Source organism: Arvicola amphibius, chromosome 5, assembly GCF_903992535.2.
Source record: "Arvicola amphibius chromosome 5, mArvAmp1.2, whole genome shotgun sequence".
Classification (NCBI taxonomy): domain Eukaryota; kingdom Metazoa; phylum Chordata; class Mammalia; order Rodentia; family Cricetidae; genus Arvicola; species Arvicola amphibius.
This window is the reverse complement of record NC_052051.1, coordinates 22,793,357-22,813,035: the sequence shown is the minus strand read 5'-3', so window position 1 is coordinate 22,813,035 and position 19,679 is coordinate 22,793,357. Positions and strand designations below refer to the sequence as shown.

At 46.7% G+C, this 19,679-nt stretch overlaps 2 protein-coding genes across 4 annotated transcripts in view; one reads left to right on the top strand and one right to left on the bottom strand.

Moving 5' to 3' along the window:
- Window positions 1-6,282, top strand: part of Acss2 (acyl-CoA synthetase short chain family member 2) — a 41,229-nt gene extending 34,947 nt beyond the window's left edge. The window contains exons 11-18 of the mRNA XM_038332053.1: window positions 65-197; window positions 279-335; window positions 513-593; window positions 1,687-1,795; window positions 4,124-4,192; window positions 4,536-4,712; window positions 5,252-5,326; window positions 5,458-6,282. Of these exons, the coding sequence (XP_038187981.1) occupies window positions 65-197; window positions 279-335; window positions 513-593; window positions 1,687-1,795; window positions 4,124-4,192; window positions 4,536-4,712; window positions 5,252-5,326; window positions 5,458-5,585 (829 nt within the window). The 3' untranslated portion in view covers window positions 5,586-6,282. The remainder of the gene's footprint in view (window positions 1-64; window positions 198-278; window positions 336-512; window positions 594-1,686; window positions 1,796-4,123; window positions 4,193-4,535; window positions 4,713-5,251; window positions 5,327-5,457) is intronic.
- A 370-nt stretch (window positions 6,283-6,652) lies between these two features.
- Gss (glutathione synthetase) overlaps window positions 6,653-19,679 on the bottom strand; it is a 34,611-nt gene continuing 21,584 nt past the window's right edge. For all 3 annotated transcript variants that reach the window (XM_038332054.2, XM_038332055.2, XM_038332056.2), the window contains exons 7-13: window positions 15,641-15,721; window positions 15,468-15,545; window positions 13,892-13,958; window positions 10,826-11,020; window positions 10,324-10,405; window positions 8,233-8,422; window positions 6,653-7,164 (exon numbers count right to left, since the gene is read on the bottom strand). In XM_038332054.2, coding sequence (XP_038187982.1) covers window positions 7,041-7,164; window positions 8,233-8,422; window positions 10,324-10,405; window positions 10,826-11,020; window positions 13,892-13,958; window positions 15,468-15,545; window positions 15,641-15,721 — 817 coding nt within the window. In that variant the 3' untranslated portion in view covers window positions 6,653-7,040. The remainder of the gene's footprint in view (window positions 7,165-8,232; window positions 8,423-10,323; window positions 10,406-10,825; window positions 11,021-13,891; window positions 13,959-15,467; window positions 15,546-15,640; window positions 15,722-19,679) is intronic.

The following is a 19,679-nucleotide window of genomic DNA, read 5'->3' as shown; positions in this document are numbered from 1 at the left end:
TGCACGTATACTTTGGCTTCTGGTGGTACTCAGAACTGTCCTCTCTTCTGCTCTCCTGCCCAAGGCATAGCCGGGCATCCTTGCAGGTGCTGGGCACAGTAGGTGAACCCATCAACCCTGAAGCCTGGCAATGGTACCACCGGGTAGTAGGTTCCCAGCGTTGCCCCATTGTGGACACCTTCTGGCAAACAGAAACCGTGAGTAAGGGATTCAGGAGGCTACAGCTTAGGGACAACATGGGAAAACCGATTCAAACCCCTGATCTCTGACTTCCACAGGGTGGCCATATGCTGACCCCTCTCCCTGGCGCCACACCCATGAAGCCTGGTTCTGCTGTGAGTAGAGTGCCCTCTGGTCCTCGGCTTGGCAGGAGTGGGTTTGGGGCTCTGGGCCTATTAGAGAGTGGGTGTTGGGCTGAGAGCTATGAGGAACTTGGAGCTCTGGGCTCCTTGGAAGTTGAGTCAGAGTTGCCTCATTCCTCTTCTTGGACTGTGCCTCTCATCTGCTTTTAGTCTTTCCCGTTCTTTGGTGTCGCACCTGCAATCCTGAATGAGTCTGGGGAAGAGCTGGAAGGTGAAGCTGAAGGCTATCTGGTGAGAATCTGGGATCTTTGGGAAAGGAAGAGGGTCTGCTAATATACTTTGTTTTAGAGCGTATAATCTTACTGTCCCTGGTAGCTGCTAAGGACAAATACAGTTCAGAGTTTGTCCTCTGCTGAAAGACACCAGGGGAAATCCTTCCAAGTACTCTGCCTGCATCCTTACTCTTTGTTACATAGGCTCTAAAAGCCTGCTTTTCCTGAGGAATCACCCAAAGCTCATGATGATGCTTTTTTAGAGTCAGGAAGGCTTAGTCCCAATTCTTCCTTAGACTCACATTTCTAGAGAAAGGAGTCTTGGGGCATAAGGAACAGACATGCAGGCTCTGGAGTCAGACTGCCTGACTGACTCAGAATCTGCCTCTTCTGTGACCTCAGACAAGTTGTTACCTAATGCCTTTGAATGTCATTTTCTCATTTGCAAAATTGGGTTAGACTATGTATAAATAATGGTACTTTATCTCCTATGTCTTATTGAATTAGACAACCCCCAAAAGGGCTGGCCTGGAGCTGAGCAGTCAGTGCTCACAGATGTCGGTGATGTGGTTTCTGTGCAGTACCTGTCAGATCCCATCCCATGTCACTTTTCCAAATTCAAGTGGGAAACAGAGGCAGGACTTGAATCTAAGCTTTCTTACTCAATCTAGAACTCTGCTGACACAGAATACTATTGATTAGAAATGACTTATTCACTCATACAGGCTCCATTTTATATGACACTTTTGACTTTAATAGGACCTGCTTTCCTGAGGAATCACCCAAAAGAAACCCCAATTTTCTAGATGTTTATTATTCACAGAACACACTGCTAGGCAATTTTCACATACTATTAATTTAACCCTTATAGTAACTTTTAAAATTTATTTACTTTTATTTACAGATGAGAAGTTCAGAGAAGCAAGGTTACTTACCTGAGGCCATATAGAATTGGGATTCCAAGCCAAGCTCATCCATCCCCAAACCCTATACTTTGCACTATTCTCAGGGATGGAAGTTAGGGTGTTTTCCTTCAGGTTTAGCAATGTGAGTGTTGTCTTCCTGTGAGACAGCCTGGAGGATGTGATCACTGTACCTTCTGCACTCCTCAGGTGTTCAAGCAGCCCTGGCCAGGGATCATGCGCACGGTTTACGGGAACCACACGCGTTTTGAGACCACCTACTTTAAGAAGTTCCCTGGCTACTACGTGACAGGAGATGGTGAGCCTTGGCTGTCCTGCCCAACCCCTCTCTCCAAAACAATTACCTTCACTTTCCATTTCCGGAAGAGTTGGCCAGGGGTGAAGAGTAGAGAAAGGAATGTACTCTGATGTCCACACCTGGTGTCCAGGAGAGCTACAGCATGGCTGGAAGAGCAGGAGCAAGGGCTCGCAGCACTTGTTCAGTGGTCCAGAGCACTGGCCGGTCCTGCAGAGGGCCCGAGTTTGCTTCCCAGCACCCACGCCAGGAGCTCACAACTACCTGTAGCTCCAGCTCCAGGAGATCCAATGCCCTCTTCTGTCCTTGGAGGACACACACACACACACACACACACAAAAGTGGACACATTCAAACATAGATACACACACATATATAAATAATAAAGAATATTTTTTTTTAAAAAAAGAGCAGGAATGAGTGTTGCAGGGAAAATCTCAGCATGGTGCCATCTGAGAATAGATTCCAGGGAAAACAGGCTCTTATTTTTACTCTAGTGTTGACAGCGATGGGGCATGTAGAAATAGGTATTACTATGTCTGGAGCCTGCTTGTCCATTGTCTGTCTACCAGTCCATCCGTCAGTACTCATTGGGTGCCTACTAAGACCAGGCACTGATCTAATGAGCACATGGGATGTTACTGTGAATAACACTGCCAAGTTCTCTTATCTTATGGGGCTCACATTTTAGTAAGGAGGGGCCAGACAGTAAACCAGTTTTATTGGTTACAGCTTAGTCACAGGTAGAGATAAGTTCTATGAAGAAAACAATGAGATAGTGCCTCCAAGGGTGGTCAGAGAAGGCTTCTCCAAGTGATCTTTGAGCAGAGGCCTGAGGGTCGAAAGGGGATCAAGCATGGAGAAATCTATAACAAGAGTAGTGTAAAGAAACCACAATCCCAGAGAATTTAGACAACAACGCGGACGCTAAGGGAGACTTACATAGATGTAATCTACATGGGAAGTAGAAAGTAGAAAAAGACAAGATCTCCTGAGTAAATTGGGAGCATGGGGACCTTGTAGGAGGGCTGAAGGGGAGAGGAAAGAGGCAGGGAGGGGAGCAGAGAAAAATGTAGAGCTCAATAAATATCAATTTAAAAAAGTAGATACAACCTTGAACTTCACAAGGAATGAACTGAAGCCTGTGATGCTGAGTGAAGTAAGTCTAGGGAAGAATGCTTCATTAAGTTGGGAGATGGGTATTAGATAATACAGAGTCATGTAGACAGGGTAAGCAGCCTAGATTTTATTCAAAGCGCAGTGGTAGGGCTGGGATATGGCTCAGTTGACAGAGTGTTTGCCTAAGCATGTACAAAATTCTGGTTTCTGTTCCCAGCACATTAAACTGGGCACAATGAAATTTCATCACTCAGGAGGCAGAAGCAGAATTAGGAATTCAGGGCCAACTTTGATACACAGTGAATCTGAAGCCTGCCTGGGGTGCATAAGAAGAGCCTGTCTTAAAAGGGGAGGGGAGGTGGAGATATAACTTGGTAGTAGCATGTTTGCCTAGCATACCTGGAGTCTTAGGTTTAGTCCTCAGCAACACATACACACATATACACACACAATGGGGGGGGGAGGCTAATTAGTACCTGGAAAGTAATTTTTAATGTTCTAAAAATATACATGAGATTGGGTATATTACTTATTGCCATGGAACAAATTATACCCAAAGTTGACAGCTTCAAATAACACATTTCTCATAGCTTCCTGAGGGTCAGGATCTGGGAGTGTCTTGGTTGGGTGGTTCTCAGGGTGTCTCATGGGTTAGAATCAAGCTGTTAGTGGAGGCTGTAGTCACCGGGAAGTTTGACTGAGCTTGGAGGGCTTGTTTACATGCTGGCTCACATGATTTAGGCAGGAGTCCTCAGGCAGATGTAAGCCACCTGATGTGAGTGCTGGGAATATGGGTGCGTGGATCCTAGGGCCTCTGGAAGAACAGTAAGTTGAGGCAGAATCTCTCCATAGGATTACTCACAGGACATCTGGCTAACCCACAAATGATCTGAGAGAATATGACCAAGATAGAAGTTAAAATGTCTTCAATAAGCGAATCTCAGAAGTGACATCTATCATTTCTGTCAAATTCTGCTGATCACATAGACTAATGAATGCTATGTAACGAGAAAGAGAGCTGTAGGCTATAAATACTAGGAGATGGAGATCAGTGGGCCATCCTGTAGGCTGGTTGCCAAGGTGAACAAAAGTGGAAGTAGGAAAACCTGTTAAAAGATTACCATAAGCTACTGTAGTAAGTTTGGCAGTTTTTATAATATAAATCGTGCATCCTGCTGTAGGGTATTTACTGTGGTGAATATTTCCTTCCAGGCTGCCGCCGGGATCAGGATGGCTATTACTGGATCACTGGCAGGATTGATGACATGCTCAATGTATCTGGTGAGAGCCTGTATCTCCTCCCATTTCATTAGCTCTTTCCCCTTGCAAATCCTGGCAAAGACTTCAAAGAGAAAGCAATGACTATCCCATTTTGAGGCTGTGGTATAGGGTTTGTCATTCAGTCCTGGCCCTGGTTGTGGAGGAAAAGTATAATGCGTGCTAGGATATGCCAGGCAAGGATCTAAGATGGTCAAGACATGCTCGGAGGTGTGCCATGGGGAACAGTGAATGAAAGTCTTCCTTATTGGACCAGATTAGGTCAGACCTATGGGTGCAGATGGAGCAAGAGCTGGGGCAAGGAAGGGCTAAGATCCCTCTCACGCATTTCCCTTCTCTTAACAAGGACATCTTCTGAGTACAGCAGAGGTGGAATCGGCACTTGTAGAACATGAGGCTGTGGCAGAGGCAGCTGTGGTGGGCCACCCTCATCCCGTGAAGGGCGAATGCCTCTACTGCTTTGTCACCCTGTGTGATGGCCACACCTTCAGCTCTACCCTCACCGAGGAACTCAAGAAGCAGAGTAAGGAGCTTCCTTGGGCAGGAACTGAAGGATCTGCAAGTTACTGGGGAGAGGCTATAGCAATCTAGAGACTCCAGGGGTCCTGTGGGGTGGCTGGTATCTTTCCACTTAGTCTCCACACACTGGGGTAATAGCCACGAGTTTCAGAAAGCTTTCTCTGTGTCTCCACCGGGACCAGTGCTTTAAACGCTTTATCCCTTTTAATTCCTATAGTTACCTTCATGAAATAGATCCTGTTGTTACTCTAGTTCTAAAGATGAAGAGACTTCAGGTGCACAGAAGTTAAACTACTTGCTCAAGGTTATGCTGCCAGAGGTCTGACTCAGACTTTAGCAGATTCTAGAGACAAAGTTCCATGGACATGGATTAAAATAAAACAAGGAGTAAAGAGACACCGTGTTAAGAGAGCAGGGAACAGTAAGCTTCAGAGTGACTCTAGGCAGAACTTTGAAGAAGAAACAGCTGGGAAAGCAAAGCCATAGCTTCAGGAAGTCTGGCTAAAGGCACTAAAGAAATGCTTGATACCTTATTGGTTCCAGTTAGGGAAAAGATTGGCCCCATTGCCACACCAGACTACATCCAGAATGCACCTGGCCTGCCTAAAACACGCTCAGGTAAGTTAGAGTCCTCCAGGGATTGGGACGGGCTAAAGCCCAGTGGTGGCCAGTGTGTGGGTGAAAATCCTTAAAAGGGCGGGGATCAGTCAGCATTGTTACCAATTAGTAAGAGGTGTGTGGGTTACCAGGCAAAATCATGAGGCGAGTTCTCCGGAAGATTGCTCAGAATGACCATGACCTGGGAGACACGTCTACAGTGGCGGACCCATCTGTCATCAATCAGCTCTTCAGTCACCGCTGCCTGACCACGCAGTGATCATGACTCTGGTCCAGGATTTCCCTGTGCTTGGCTCTCCGACCTTCTGCCCATCCACCCTGCCCCCTGCCCAGGAGTACAAGAGCCAACGCTGGCTGACACTTCAGCTGAAACTAGGGAGCCAGTTTCCTAGACTAGCGGGTAGAAGGGACAGGGCACAGGTCAACTTCAGACTGATATGCTCCCAGACCACAGAGAGGTCTCCAAGCCCAGGGCAGAGACTTGACACCTGTCCTCAACCACAGTGAGCTATTCAGAGTGTAAGTGAGGGCCTCTACAGAAGCAGGGAAGTAGCTCTAATCCCTTCAGCTTTCTGGAAAGCACCAGTTCTTATCTTGGGCAAACCCAAGCCTTTAGAAATGACAGTTTGTGAGTCTATGAATAATTATTTTTTTAAAATCCCTTGTTGTTTCTGTTCTGAGTCTGAATTCCTTGCTAGATGGTAGCACTGTCTGCCCATTTGCTCTGGAGACTGTGCGGGTGGGTTCATTCTGCAGCGTGTTTTCCTATCAGCTGCTTCATTGAAAGAATAAGAAATGCTCTGTTCCCATAACCAAGGGAGTAACCTTCCCCGTCCTGCCCCACGAACAGAAGAACCATGCCCATAAAGGGCACTCTTGGTGAAACTCTCTTCTTGTACCTTTTGTGCTCAAGACTCACTGTTGAAGGAATAAAGTTTATGAGCTCAAGAAGAGAACTGGTTTCCAGGCATCTGTGTGTTCATTAGCTGCTCTGATATGTGTAGAGACGGGAAGAGGACTGCTATTTTCCAGACTGCCCCAGAACCCTGTGTTTGGGCAGAGCTGGGCGAAGCTTCACTCTCAAGACTTCTGATAAACCCCAAGCCAAGAGTTATTGAAGCCAATTCACAACTATGACGTCACATCAGGGGTGCTCCTTCCTGTCTTGACCCTACAGTCCTCTGGAAGCTTTAGCAAGTGACTAAGGATTAGGACTTCAGGGTCTCTTCTACAGGAGACCCCCCAGTACAACCCAGTCACCTTTCCTGCACATCTACCCCGTGGGCTGCCTCCTCCCCATGGTCCATGAGACAATGACTCACTGAATCCGCATAGTTGCTTTATTTAGGGCAGAGCTGGGGAAAGTCTCTGCCCTTCTCCCCGGCTCCTCAGTCCTACTCCAAGCCAGGCACTGGAACCCCTGGAAAGGCTCACGGGAGGGTAATGAAGACCTGCAGGGCTTATGGCCTTTACCTCAAGCAGCTTCCCCCCACACTCTCTAAGATCTGGGGACCTCCAGAATCATAGCTTTTGTAGTCCTCAGACAGAAGGCTGAAAGAAAGTACCCAGATTTTCCCTTCCCTGAAGACCCTGGAGGTCTATAGAAGACACAAGCTTCCTTAAGGTGGGGACAGGGGTAGCCCCTCAGGAATTAGGAGAGGAATGCCAAGTACAGGGGATAGAAGGTCTCTCGAGTGAAGTCCAGGATGTGCCCTCACACAGGGTAGGGGTTGTCCAGGACTGCTACTCCTGCGGCCACGCCTCCATCTGCATGCTCAATGGCTTTGGTTCGAAGCAGGTGCCCCACGTGCTTGTTCATCACAAGGGTCGTTCCCTGTCTGTAGAAATGGGGTCAGGAGACACAGCATTAGGAAGCCAGGCCTTCTCTGATCCTACCTGGCTGGCAGACTGGTCGGAGCTACATTTAAGAAGTGCTACGACATTAGAGTCAGATTGGAATGGCATCCTAGCTTAGAAATTATTAGCCTTGAATCTTCCTAAAAATGCTCTTAATTTAAAATTGAGAAATACCTCTTATATACAAGCTGACCATTTGGATTAAATAAAGCAAGCAGAGCATACAGCATGGTTCAGGTGTACATTTATGCCCTGGGCTAGACACTTCCTGTGGTGACAGTAAGAGCAGGGTAGGGAGAGTAGCAGGTAAACGCATCAAGTGGTTAGAGAGGTTTGTGGAGGGCAAGGCTATGGTAGAGGGCAGGGGAGCATTTGCTGTCTTTACCTTGCCCGGACCTTAAAGAATTTTGCAGGAAGTTGCATTAGGGCCTTGATCCTTACCAGTTTCAAAGTTCTCTTTTCTTTTCTTCCTTTCTCTCTTCTTTTCTTTATTTGAAATAGGGTCTCACTATATAGCCTTTGAGATCCAGGAACTCCCTAGCCTCTAACTCATAGATATCTGCCTGTCTATCTCCTAAGTTCTAGGGCAAAAGGTATACACTACCATGCCCACTTTCTTCTTGATTCTTAGTATTCAAGTCTAAATCCAGAAACCTCTCAGTACTTCAAAGCCACTGAACCCCCTCCTCTCTCTCATCTTTCCCTGGAATCCCTATTGGTTTTAGAGCTGGACCCAAACTTTCATATTTCCTGGAGTCTCCTGTTCCTTCTTGCCAATATCTTTTCTCAGTCCTCTTCGTGCCACACACAATGTCTTTTACAGCTTAAAGCATGTCTCTCCCAGGATTCTCTTGTTAGCTCTGTGGGCTGGGTACATCCTGGGTCCTTGGCCTTACTTAACAGACAAGGAAACACATAATAAGACAAGGACTTGGCAGAGCTGAAACTGCAGCCCGGGACTCACGACTCTATTGAAGGTTCATTCTGTGCTTTCTTGGCTGGCACTCTTGTAGGGACATAGTAGGAGGAGCTGCTCCTGACTGGCTCACCTGACATAGACTCCAAAAATACCCAGTTCTGAGATGCACTGGACCACGCGGGCAGGGCTGCCAGGCCGCAGGAGACAATTCCCAAAAGGTTCAGGTTCAATCTTCTCCATGAGGATGTAAGAAGCCCTCTCCTCGCTGTCCTTCAGCTGCTCCAGAGCTTGCACCATTTCCTCCCCATACAGGTTATTACCTGCAATTAAAACGACCAGTCACACAGACCAGGAAACGTCACCTTAACAAGAAAGTCCTGATACAAGTGAACACACCCATCACCACACTCTTCTGCCTGCTTTGCCCATCTATGGATATTTCTCTTCAGTCACCATTACTGGTTCCTTCTCCTCTTAACTATTGGGGTTCTCTGGGCCTGGGGAGATGGCTCAGTCTGTAACGTGTTTGTTGTTCAAGCACAAAGACCAGAGTTCAGATCCCCAGCACCCACATTAGGCTAGGTGTGGGTGTGTGCGTCTGTAACACTCTCTCCTAGTGCTGGGGAAGTGGAAGGCGGAGACAGGGGGATCGCTAGAGCTTGCTGGCTAGCTGCTAGACTGGTTAGCTGGTGAGTTCCAGGTTCAGTGACAGGCTATTAAAAAAAAAAGGCAGAGAGCAATAGGGAAGACACTGGATGTCAACCGCTGGCATCCACATGTATGCACATACATGAATATGCACACACACATACACACAAAGTTATTGAGGTTCTCTAGGAATTCTCTACCCTTGTTCTGCCTTCTGTGTACTTCTGTTCCTAAGGTTCCATCTACACTGTTTAAGTTATGTCCCAAATCTTTAATTCATGCTCTTTGTTCTAGAAATCACAAGCATATATCACAGGTCTCTACTGCAATATCCAAATGGAAATCTGTTTCTGCTAAAACTTGCTTCTCCTGAATTCTCCTACTCCTAATAAAATGAAAGGCAACTCTGAGTCCTATTTAAGTTCACTCTCCCTGTTACCTAAGTTACTAACTCAGAAAAGTCTCCATCTATGTTCTATATTGTCATAACCCTAGTCTGGGCCTCTACATGGGCCTTCTTGACAATGGTGTCAGCCTCCTTCCATGGCCCCTCTCATTCCGATAAACCTATAAAGGCTGAAGCACTAGGCATTACAAGTTTTCATCACTGCTAAACTACTCATCTCCTGGATGGTCCATGTGTCCCTTCCCTGCTTGAAACTTTAATGGCTTCCTACCTCAGTTATGACAAAATACAGTTTATAACATGTATCTGTGTCTGACTGTGTGTTCACCTGTGTATATACATGTAGAGACAGACAGACAGTATTGAAGTATCTTCTTCAACTGCTCTCTACCTTATGTTTTTTACCTTATGTTTTGAGCAGGTTCTCTCACTGAACTTGGAGCCCACTGCTTCAGCTAGACTGGCTAGCCAGTGAGCCTCCAGGATCTGCCTTTCTCTGCCCCACACCCCCAAGTCCTAGAGGCAGAGATGCTTGCCACCGTGCTGGGCTTTGCAGTGGGGGCAAGGGTCCAGTGCTTGCATTGACTGAGCTACCTCCCCAACCCCAAATTTCCCCAAATATTTTCAGTACTCATTATAATCAGGTCTCCAATAGCCAAGCCCAGTCCAACAACTCTAGCCTCACCAGTTCCTCATTAACCTCTAGTCCAGGCCATGTTTTCATGGCCTGCTGCTTTTGCTTAAATGGTCTTCATTTAGAATGATCTTTCCCCTTTCCTACCAAGAAAACTCCTACCTATCCCTTAAGGCCCAAGTGGAAAATCAAGTTTGTATAGCAGACATGATCCCTGCCCTCAAGATGACAGTAAACAGGAGTACAGCCAGGTAGTTCCTCAGACCTCAGAATGCACCCATTCTGTTTCTCTATAGTCTGCCCATAGGCATCTCAAACTAAGGTTGTCCAAATTCTCCAGTGTGGTTCATCCGGGGCCCTTGTACTCTACAGGGCTCGGACCAGGGTGCTGGGAGATATGCTCTACGCTGGGATCTGTGTGGCTTTCTCTTGTAACCATTAAGCCTGAGACTGTATCCACTCTCAAATGCCAATAAGCACTGGCAATAACTATAGCCCTTCACTGGGCAGTTCTACAAAGGAGGTCCACCTACCTCCGCCCTCTCTCTGGGGCTTCAGCACAAAGTGGTTAGGAGCAGCAAGGGCTTCAGCAATGGCCCGGTCCCCTTCTTCACCCTGATAGCAGGCAGAAAGTAGTCACTAGAATTCAGATTGAGTCAACTAAGGTCCTAGTGGTCATGCAGGGTGGCATCAGCGGGAGGGACAGCAGGGGAAATAATCTTAATTCCTTTAGGTTAGACACTCCAATATGGATGTGACCCTTAACTCCCTTGCAGCACTAAACATAGAACAGGCTCTTTAGGACCCTGCAGAGTCCTAAAGTGGGTACCAATGTTCCCTAATTCGCCTTAGTTGTCATCATTGCTGAGGAATGGATTTTAGCTCCCAGATTCTGGTCTCAAGGCTCAAGTGTTCTCCAGAGCACCAAGGATGTGAGTCATGCCAGCCATAATGCCAACTGCACTGCACCCTTCCCAACACATTTGGGTCCAGATCTTTGCTATATGGCTTAAGGTAGGAAGAAACACTACATACCATGTCCAATGAATAGAGGCCAGCAAAGGTGGCGCGGAGGCGGGCCACAGCCTCAGGCTGGCCTGGAAGCAGCATTTCCAGCAGGCCCACCCTGCTCAGTTCCTGCTGCACCTTCTTGGTCCCAGCCAGCTGTGTGGCAATGTCCGGACACTTGGCAGCACATGATCTCTCTAGCAGTAGGCGTGCTTCCCAGTTCTGCAGAGGTAATAAGACCAAAGGGCCTTTACTGAATAGGTGCCAGACACCGTGCCTTTTAATCTTCAGGCTGACTATCACTGCAACATCCTTGGGAGGCAGATATGACCTCTCAGTCCACAGGATTCTTGCCTTTAGGGAGTTTGTGATCTAGCAAACTAATACAAGTTCATAATTAAATGGAAAATTACTAACGAGGAGGGACAGGGGCTCATTGTGTAGCCTTGTCTGGTCTGAAACTTGCTATGTACACAGAACAGGCTGGCCTCAGATTCACAGATCCACCTGCTTCTTCCTCCAGAGGACCGGCACTAAAGCCACAGGCCACCACATTCAGCAGAAGACATTTTCTAAGAGTATAGAAAAATTGGTGAGTTTTTCTCCCCCATCCCTCCCTCTCTCCTTCAACCATCCTATCTCTTGAGACAGAGTCTCATTTGGTAGCCAGGCTGGCCTGTCCTCCTACTTCAGCCTTCAGAGTGCTAGGACATTTGTCATTTTTAACAAGATTTGGTTGTGGAACCTGGGACTTGCAGTCATCCGGCTCCGGCTTCCTGAGTGCTGGGATTATGAACACGTGCCACCACACCTGGCTGGAAGGTTTGAAGGGCATGGGGCACTTGAATATACTTAGCTCCTCATAATAAAATCCAACACATAAAAATCCAGTTAACCATATAATCTTTAGCCTTTTATCAAATAAAAGTACATTCCTTACCATGACCTACAAGACCCTGTGAGACCGAGTTCCCCATGGTTTTTCATCTCATGCTGCTGCTTCCAGCTACTCCCCCTAACTACTGACCCCCACGTTCTAGCCAAACAAGCTTACAATTGTCAAATTTCATTCCTTCTTCAGGGCCTTTTATGTACGCTTTTCTTTTGCCCAAAATTCTCTGCCTTTGGCTTTTTCCATGGAAAGTTATATCTTTCTTATTCTCAAGTCTTCGTTCAGTCAATTTCTCCCGACCCTTCTACTTAACGTGGGGTTCCCCACAACCCTCCAGCCTTTCATCCTGTTCTTTCAGTCAAAGCCAATTACCTCTCAACTAGGGATCCCCGCCACCCCGCAAACTGGGTATAGCATTACATACTTGATTTGTAATGCTAACAACTCAGGGTATAGTATTACATATTGGTAATGCTAACACTCTGGTGCTTCAGCAGGGTCCTGAGCCCAAAGCAGGTCAGTTACAATAATGAGTTCCAGGGCAGCCTGGGCTATAGAATATGAGGCTGTCTCAATAAACATAGCAAAACCAAAATTTAAAAAAATCATTTGTCTATTGTTTTTCTTTCTGGCACTCATCTCCCTGACCCGGCTGTGTATTCACCATAAGACCCAGACCCTTGGTTTCTGCCTTGTTTTCTCTTGTGTCCCTACAGAAAGGCAGTTTCTGACACTTCCCAGGTACTCAATATCTTTTATTGTTGCTCAGTGAAGTGAAATTTGAGTAATTCCCTGACAATAGGCAGCCTGACAGGTGAAACTCCCTGGAGAGTGGGTCCTCAGGCAAGCAGGATCAAGGGAACAAAGGCCTGCAGCTGGCTAGTCACAGGTTGAATAGTCTTTTTGTGTTAGGAGCTTAGAATACAAGAGACAATCAGAGGATCCTGCCTCCAAGCTCTGGTCCCCATTCTCAGGCACTGGGTAGGAAATCCCTTGTCCACATTACAGACACCTGTCCACAACTGGCTCAAGGCTGAGCCCCCACCCAATGCTCTCCACTGGAGTGGCTTCGCCTGATCTTCACCAGTCAGCTAACTAGTGGTTTGAGTACCACCAGAAGCCAAAGTACACATGCCAGAAGAGGGCCCTGGATCTCCTGGAACCGGAGTTACAGAGGTTATAAACTGTCAAGTGCTTGAGAACCAAACCTGGGTCCTCTACAAGAGCAGTAAGTGCTCCTATCTGCGGAACTTCTCCCCAGCCCTTATGTCTTTTTTTAAACCCAGGAAAGCAGGGCTGTGCAGCCTTTTTCCTCCATGGCACAGATGCTAACAGGGGGAGAGAAGAACAGCATATTCAGAAAGCAATGGTCTGAGAGTCAGAATCCTGGGGCGTTCTTGTGGGATTTTAGACAAGCCTCTGCATGGCTCCAAACCTTAGTTTCCCCATCTGTGTAATAGGGGTAATTATAAGTCTCACAGGATAGTTAAGCGTTAAAGAAAACATGTAGAAAGTAATTTTTGAAGCTACGTGGTGGTTAGCAGTATGAGGTAATATCAGGATTGCCATGAACATAAATGAGAACATGATAAAACAAACAAACAAAAAGCCTTTCTGATTCAGATAAAGGAGAGATAAGGAAAATAAAAGTGGTCAGGAGATATGGGTATGATGACTCACGCCCAGACCGGCAGTGTCTGGACGGCTGAGGTGGGAGGCGCTACTCACTGGTCGGGCTGGGCTACAAAGGAAGACCTTGCTCCTCCCCATCCAAAGAAAAAGCCACAGAAAAGAACAAAGAAAGGTAGGTAGGTGGGTGGTTGGCCTGGAACTCTTGCATCAGCTAGTAAGAGCTTACTGTACCCATCTCTTCCCAGATCTTTGTTCAAAGCTGTGAAACTCAACATTGCACCATGGAAGTCAGCAGTGCTATGAACTGCGGGTCTTCCTCTTAGGAAGATGTTTGTTCGCCGACACATCTCCAGAAAATGTGTGAATGGCTAACACACTACGGACTGATTCTGAAGGACTCAGGGCCTGAAGATCCAGTGGAGGGGAAGGGAACAAAGCTGCAAGGAGAAAGGCATTCCCAGGAGCCGTCTCCTGAGCAGAGGCAAGCTGAGTGGTGACGCCCGAGCTGGTTTCTGGGGAGCTCTGGTAGGCCCCTGGAGGGAGAGACTGGCCTAATAGAAAATACCAACCTGTGGATTATACTGACTGGGCATGTAGCCATCTCGGAAGTAAACCACAGCAACTTCCTGGTCATCCCTGTAACACAGGATAGAAAAAGCTTCTGAGCAAAATCATTACTGATGTGTTCGGTGGTTCAGTCCATTTCAGAATACATCAGAGTACACGTGGCGGTCCTTAAGGCGAGCCTGGGCGGGGTTTGCTAGGTTAGTGAAAGCAGAAAGCTAGTACTTCTATTAAAAACAGGTGTGCAGCACGCAATGCTTTAGAATATTCTGGACCTAAAGTTATTTTAAGACGGCCACAGGGGCCAGACAGTGGTGGTACACATCTTTAATCCCAGTACTTGGGAAGCAGAGGCAGGTGGATCTCTGTGAGTTCAAGGTCAGCCTGGTCTACAAAATGAGTTCCAGGACAGCCAGAGCTACAGAGAAACCTATCTTGAAAAACAAAACAACAACAGCAAAATGGAAACGAGGTTAGTATAGGTAAAATTAAAAACACATGGATCCAAAATTTTGAGTGAAAGAATCATATTGCCATAACCAGCAAAGCAGAATTGAATTTCATATTTCTACTGCTTAAAGAAGCAGAAACCAGATAGTCTAAAATTTCTTAAATCAGTGGTGGGGATGTGCAAAAACTTGACTCTAATTAAGATAAGTTCTTCCCCTTTCCCTTGGCCTATTTTATATTATCTAGTTTATTTAAAGAGTAAACTAGCTGCTTTGTTTTGTTATGATAACAGCCCATTTGGAAATATCTGAAGTGGGATTGTGAAAGTCCTTGGAGGCTCTTAACATTTTTGTTACTTTGTTTTTTGAGACAGGGCCTCTTATATCCCAGGATGATCCAGAGCTCACTTGGAAGTTCACCTGGTACCTGAGAATGACCTGGAACCCCTATCTTCCTGTCTCCACTTCTCAAATGCTAGGATTATATGTGTGTGTGTCATCAAGCCAGGCTACATTCCTTTAAGACAGGCTCTCACTATGTAGCTTTCTAGGTACTTAGAACTTTCTATGTAAACCAGGCTGGCCTAGAACTCAGAGATCTGCCTGTCTCTGTCTCTGGAGTGCTGAAACTAAAGGCATGTGCCAGCAGGCCCAGCCCCGGCTAGGTCTAAGTCTGTAAGCTGTAGAGCCACCCAAATATGTTGTACTAAAGCTACAGTGTGGTGGCCTATGGGAAAAAATAGGGCCTGGCTTAGAAAACAAATCCAGGCTACAGATCAGATGGGTGAGAATTAGCCTATGACCCTGCCTGCCCAGCCCAACTGCTCAGGTCTGTCTTGACCAGTCACAAAGAGCAGTAAGAAAACTTTGAAAACCTCAGGGTGCTATAGGAAAGACTAAGGTCATCTTAAAGGATGATGCCCTTATCTAGAAGGTCAGCAGCTCTGACGTACCCCGTTAGAAGCAGAGTGTGGCTAGGCATTTCTAAAGTTTCCTCGAAGGATGGGGTATTTCAGAAATTAGGAGAAAAGAAAACAAGCTATCATATTCCCAAAAGAAAAGCTCGTTAGTGATAGGAGGAAGCGTGAGAGGTTCTTAAGCAGCTGTCTAGTGGCTCTTTGGAGATGCTCACATGAACAGCCTTCGGTTCTGGTCTAGGGAACCCCTTTCAGCGACATCTTCAAATCTTCGCCGGATTACATGGATGTTCCTGGGAAAGAAGGGTGAGAATCAGAAGTAATGGGTGTGGTGTTTAGAATGCCCCCCCACTAGGGGCCACACCTGCACGTCTCTTCCTTTACTTGCCTGTCCAGTAGCTCATTCTCTACGGCACGCTGGTCAAATATGTTCCTTTCTTTCTCTTGAGCAATCAGCAGTACCACAGCACTGGAGAGAGAGCATACATGAGCGGGGCTGCTACCGAGCTGGTCCTTCCTGCCGCTCCCTTAGAGCAAGGTAAGAGCACAGCTGTTCAGGTAGCTCTGAGGATGCAGGCTGCAATCCCAGCACTTGGGGTGGGATGGAGGCAAGAGGATCGTGACTTAGAGGTCAGTCTGGGCTACATAGCAAGAACCTGTGTCTAAGCAGAAAGGAAGGACTGAGGAGGTGACTCAGTCAGTAAAGGGCTTGCCATGCAAGCATAAGGACCAGAGTTTGAGCTCCAGAACCCAGGGGAAAAAAAAGCAGCTAAGCAGCCTGTCTGTCATCCCATCACTCGGGAAGCAGAGACAGGGGAATCCCCGGGGCTTGCTGGCAAGTCAGTCCAGCCAGATTGGTGAGCTCCAGGTTCAGTGAGGAGCTATCTCAAAACTAAGATGGAGAGATACTGAAGAAGACAGTAGACATTGATCAGGCCTCCACATGCATGTACACACAAGACAGACAGACAGACAGACAGACAGACAGACAGACGGACGGACGGACGGACGGACGGAATGTAGCTTCCCTGCTAGAACAGATGCAGCCTCAAATTAGGATTGCCTGAGGCAACAACACACTTCTTTAAAACAGGAACTGGGGTGGGGAGAGGAGGCATCTCCTGTCTGTTCTCTAGTGGGAGATGAAATATTGTAATGATATCAAATATCTGTACAACTTAAAATTTAGATTTAAAACCATCTAACCTCACCCGTTTTTTCCCCTAGAAGCCATCTTGAGCTATGTATGATGGCACACTCTTGTGATCCCAGCACTCAGGTAGTGAAGGCAAGAGAATTAGGAGTTTAAGACTGGCCTGGGCCAGTGATGGAACATGGGCTTTAATCCCAGCACTCGGGAGGCAGAGGCAGGTGAGTTCGAGGCCAGCCTGGTCTACAGAGTGAGTTCCAGGACATGCAGGAATACATGGTGGTGGTGGGGGAAACAAAACTTTGTTTAAAAAAAAAACAAAAAAAAAAACAAAATGAGAGAGAGAGAGAGAGAGAGAGAGAGAGAGAGAGAGAGAGAGAGAGAGAGAGAAACTGGAGTGGGCTGCGTGAAACCCTATCCTAAAACAAGCAACAGAAAACCTAATACAATAATACAGCGATTCAAAAGTCTGTCTAGGAGAAGAAGCACTGAGGATTTTTTTTTTTTTTTTTTTTTTTTTTGGTTTTTTCGAGACAGGGTTTCTCTGTGGCTTTGGAGCCTGTCCTGGAACTAGCTCTTGTAGACCAGGCTGGTCTCGAACTCACAGAGATCCGCCTGCCTCTGCCTCCCAAGTGCTGGGATTAAAGGCGTGCGCCACCACTGCCCGGCTGAGGAATGTTTTGTAAATGAACAACAATGCTGGGTCAGAGGCTAACGACTCCATCATCAGACAGTAAAGAATATGATCCAGGAGTGGAGTGGTTTTTTTTTTTTTTTGGTTTTTCGAGACAGGGTTTCTCTGCAGCTTTTTTTTAGAGCCTGTCCTGGAACTAGCTCTTGTAGACCAGGCTGGTCTCGAACTCACAGAGATCCGTCTGCCTCTGCCTCCCGAGTGCTGGGATTAAAGGCGTGCGCCACCACCGCCCGGCTAGGAGTGGAGTTCTTACATGAAAAAAACAAAAGAGCTAAGCAGAACCCTCCAGAGGCAACTACAAACAAGGCATCACCTCTGGGGACCGCTCAGTCCTCCGGTGATGTCCACAGAGCCACGTTTGGTCTCACCGTATTATTCATGGGATCACTAAGGCGTATGGGCCTCTCTGTTTATCTAAAAGTTTCTTAAAGAAGCAGAGGCTTGTACACTCAGGGGAAAGCTTATACCAGTTAAGATATCCTCAGTGTTAAACACAGACTCTTCCTTCCCCACAACTAGATTCATGAGACTGGTATTTTACAGTACAAACGCCCTTTCTGCTATGGCTGCTCTGTTTTGTGCCGTGACTTCTTGCTCAGACACTGGGAAGTCCAGACTTTGACTTAGTATTCTAAGCGTATATTCTGACCTCTGTATTGGCCCTTCATCCACCTCTGCTCTTTCCAACCTTAGCTGAACGTCTTAGTCTAAACTGTGTTCACCTGACCTCTTTCTACTTGGCTAAATACTCTTCCAGCCTGCCTCAATTAGAGAGGACAGATAGGACATTTAAACTGAAAACTGACTTTAAACTAGGATCTGCAAGACAACATTGAAGTGGTTTCTCAGAAGCCATCTTGCCTTGAGAGGTCCAAGGGCCAAAGGCCTTGCTCTTCCATTTTGTTCCCTGAACCACTCTGCTCATAGGTGTTTGGGGTGAGTGGGCAGGGTGGCACCTGGCCCAGGAAGGCTCACCTCCAAGAAGAGGCAAAGGAGGAAGTTAAAATGGAATTTCAAACTCTGGCCAATTAAGCCAGCCTTTCCACTTGGCAAGCAATGGGAACCAGGTTCAGAAAACACATTCTACCTCCTTCAATTCTGAGAAATGCAGGCTGAGTGGACTTGGAAAGCTGTCGGTTGAGGAAGGTGACCTGGAATAGCTGGCTAGGAGAGAGGGCTCAACAATCTCAGTCCCGGCTCTGCCAGTGACTTGTGGTGTCCTTGAGCAGGGCAGTTAACTCTTTCCCTGAGTCTTGATTGTCTCATCTATGAAACAGAAGTGTTAATATCAATAACCACCCTTCTGCTCATTCTAACTCTGGACCCTGTATTTTACTGTTGTTTTTTAGAGACTTAATTCTAGTTATGCATGCTTAACTGTGTGGTTGTATGCCACGTGCATGCAGGTGCCCTTGGAGGCCAGAAGAGGCCACCTGGTTCCCTGGAGCTCAAGACATAGGTGGTGTAGGCAACCCCATGTGCTGGGAGTCAGACTCAGGTCCACTGGAAAATCAGGAAGCACTCTGCCTCTGAGCATCTCTCCAGCCCTAGGCCCTATGCTTTGAAAGCATGTGTTTAACTGAAATCACAATTTTACAGAATGTTATGAGCAACCCACATGGGAATTGAACCCAGGTCCTTTGCAAGAGTAATAAATGCTTTTAACTACTAAACCAACTCTCCAGCCCCACTGAAATCATAATTTTATAATCAGGACAGGTGGTACATGTATACAACTCCCTACTTGTGAGGCTAGAGCAGAAGGATTGTCATGAGTTCAAGGCCCATGTAGGCTATGTAACAAGACCCTGTCTCAAAAAAGCAAGCAAGTCTGGGGATGGGAATAGCTGGGAGGCAGAGCACTATCCTGGCACATACAAGGCCCTAGATTTGATCCTCAGCCTGACAAAAAAAGTTTTGAAAAAGGTAAACAAAATTATAATTTAATTCTCAGATTTCTTAAAAAACATTTCTTCTGAGGCAGAGTCTAGTCTATATTCCTGGTATAACTGGCCCTGAACTAAAAGTCTTTCTCCTATTTCAGCTTCCTGAGTACTAAAATTACAGGTGTGTTTTTTTTTTTTTTTTTGAGAGAGGATCTTGATATGTAGAGTTGGCTAGTCTGGAACTTGCTATGTAGACCAAGCTCATAAAGATGGAACTCATAGAGACTCACCTGCCTCTGCCTTCTAAGTGCTGAGATTAAAGATATATATATATATATATATCACCATGCCCAGCTCAAGAAAAAAAAATCTCAGAAAAGACATGCCAAGGTCACGTGCTCGCTCCGCAGACGAGGCTTACCCACTCACAGTGGGCAAAGCCAGTACCTGCTCAGGGCCACAGAGCCCTTACCCACCAGTGCCTCACTCTGGGTGCATGACTTTCTCCCCACATTCCTCTTGGCCTGGCCAGAGACCCCTTTGCAGTGTTTGCCACTAGCAGTTTCTCAGGTGACCATCTCCTGACTTCACCTTCTTAAATGGAACCTGGCCAAGGATCTACTCAGCATACTGTTTGTCTACCTTGTAAACACTCAGAACTTGAGGGAACCGAGAGAGGCTGAGCAAGCCCAGAAAG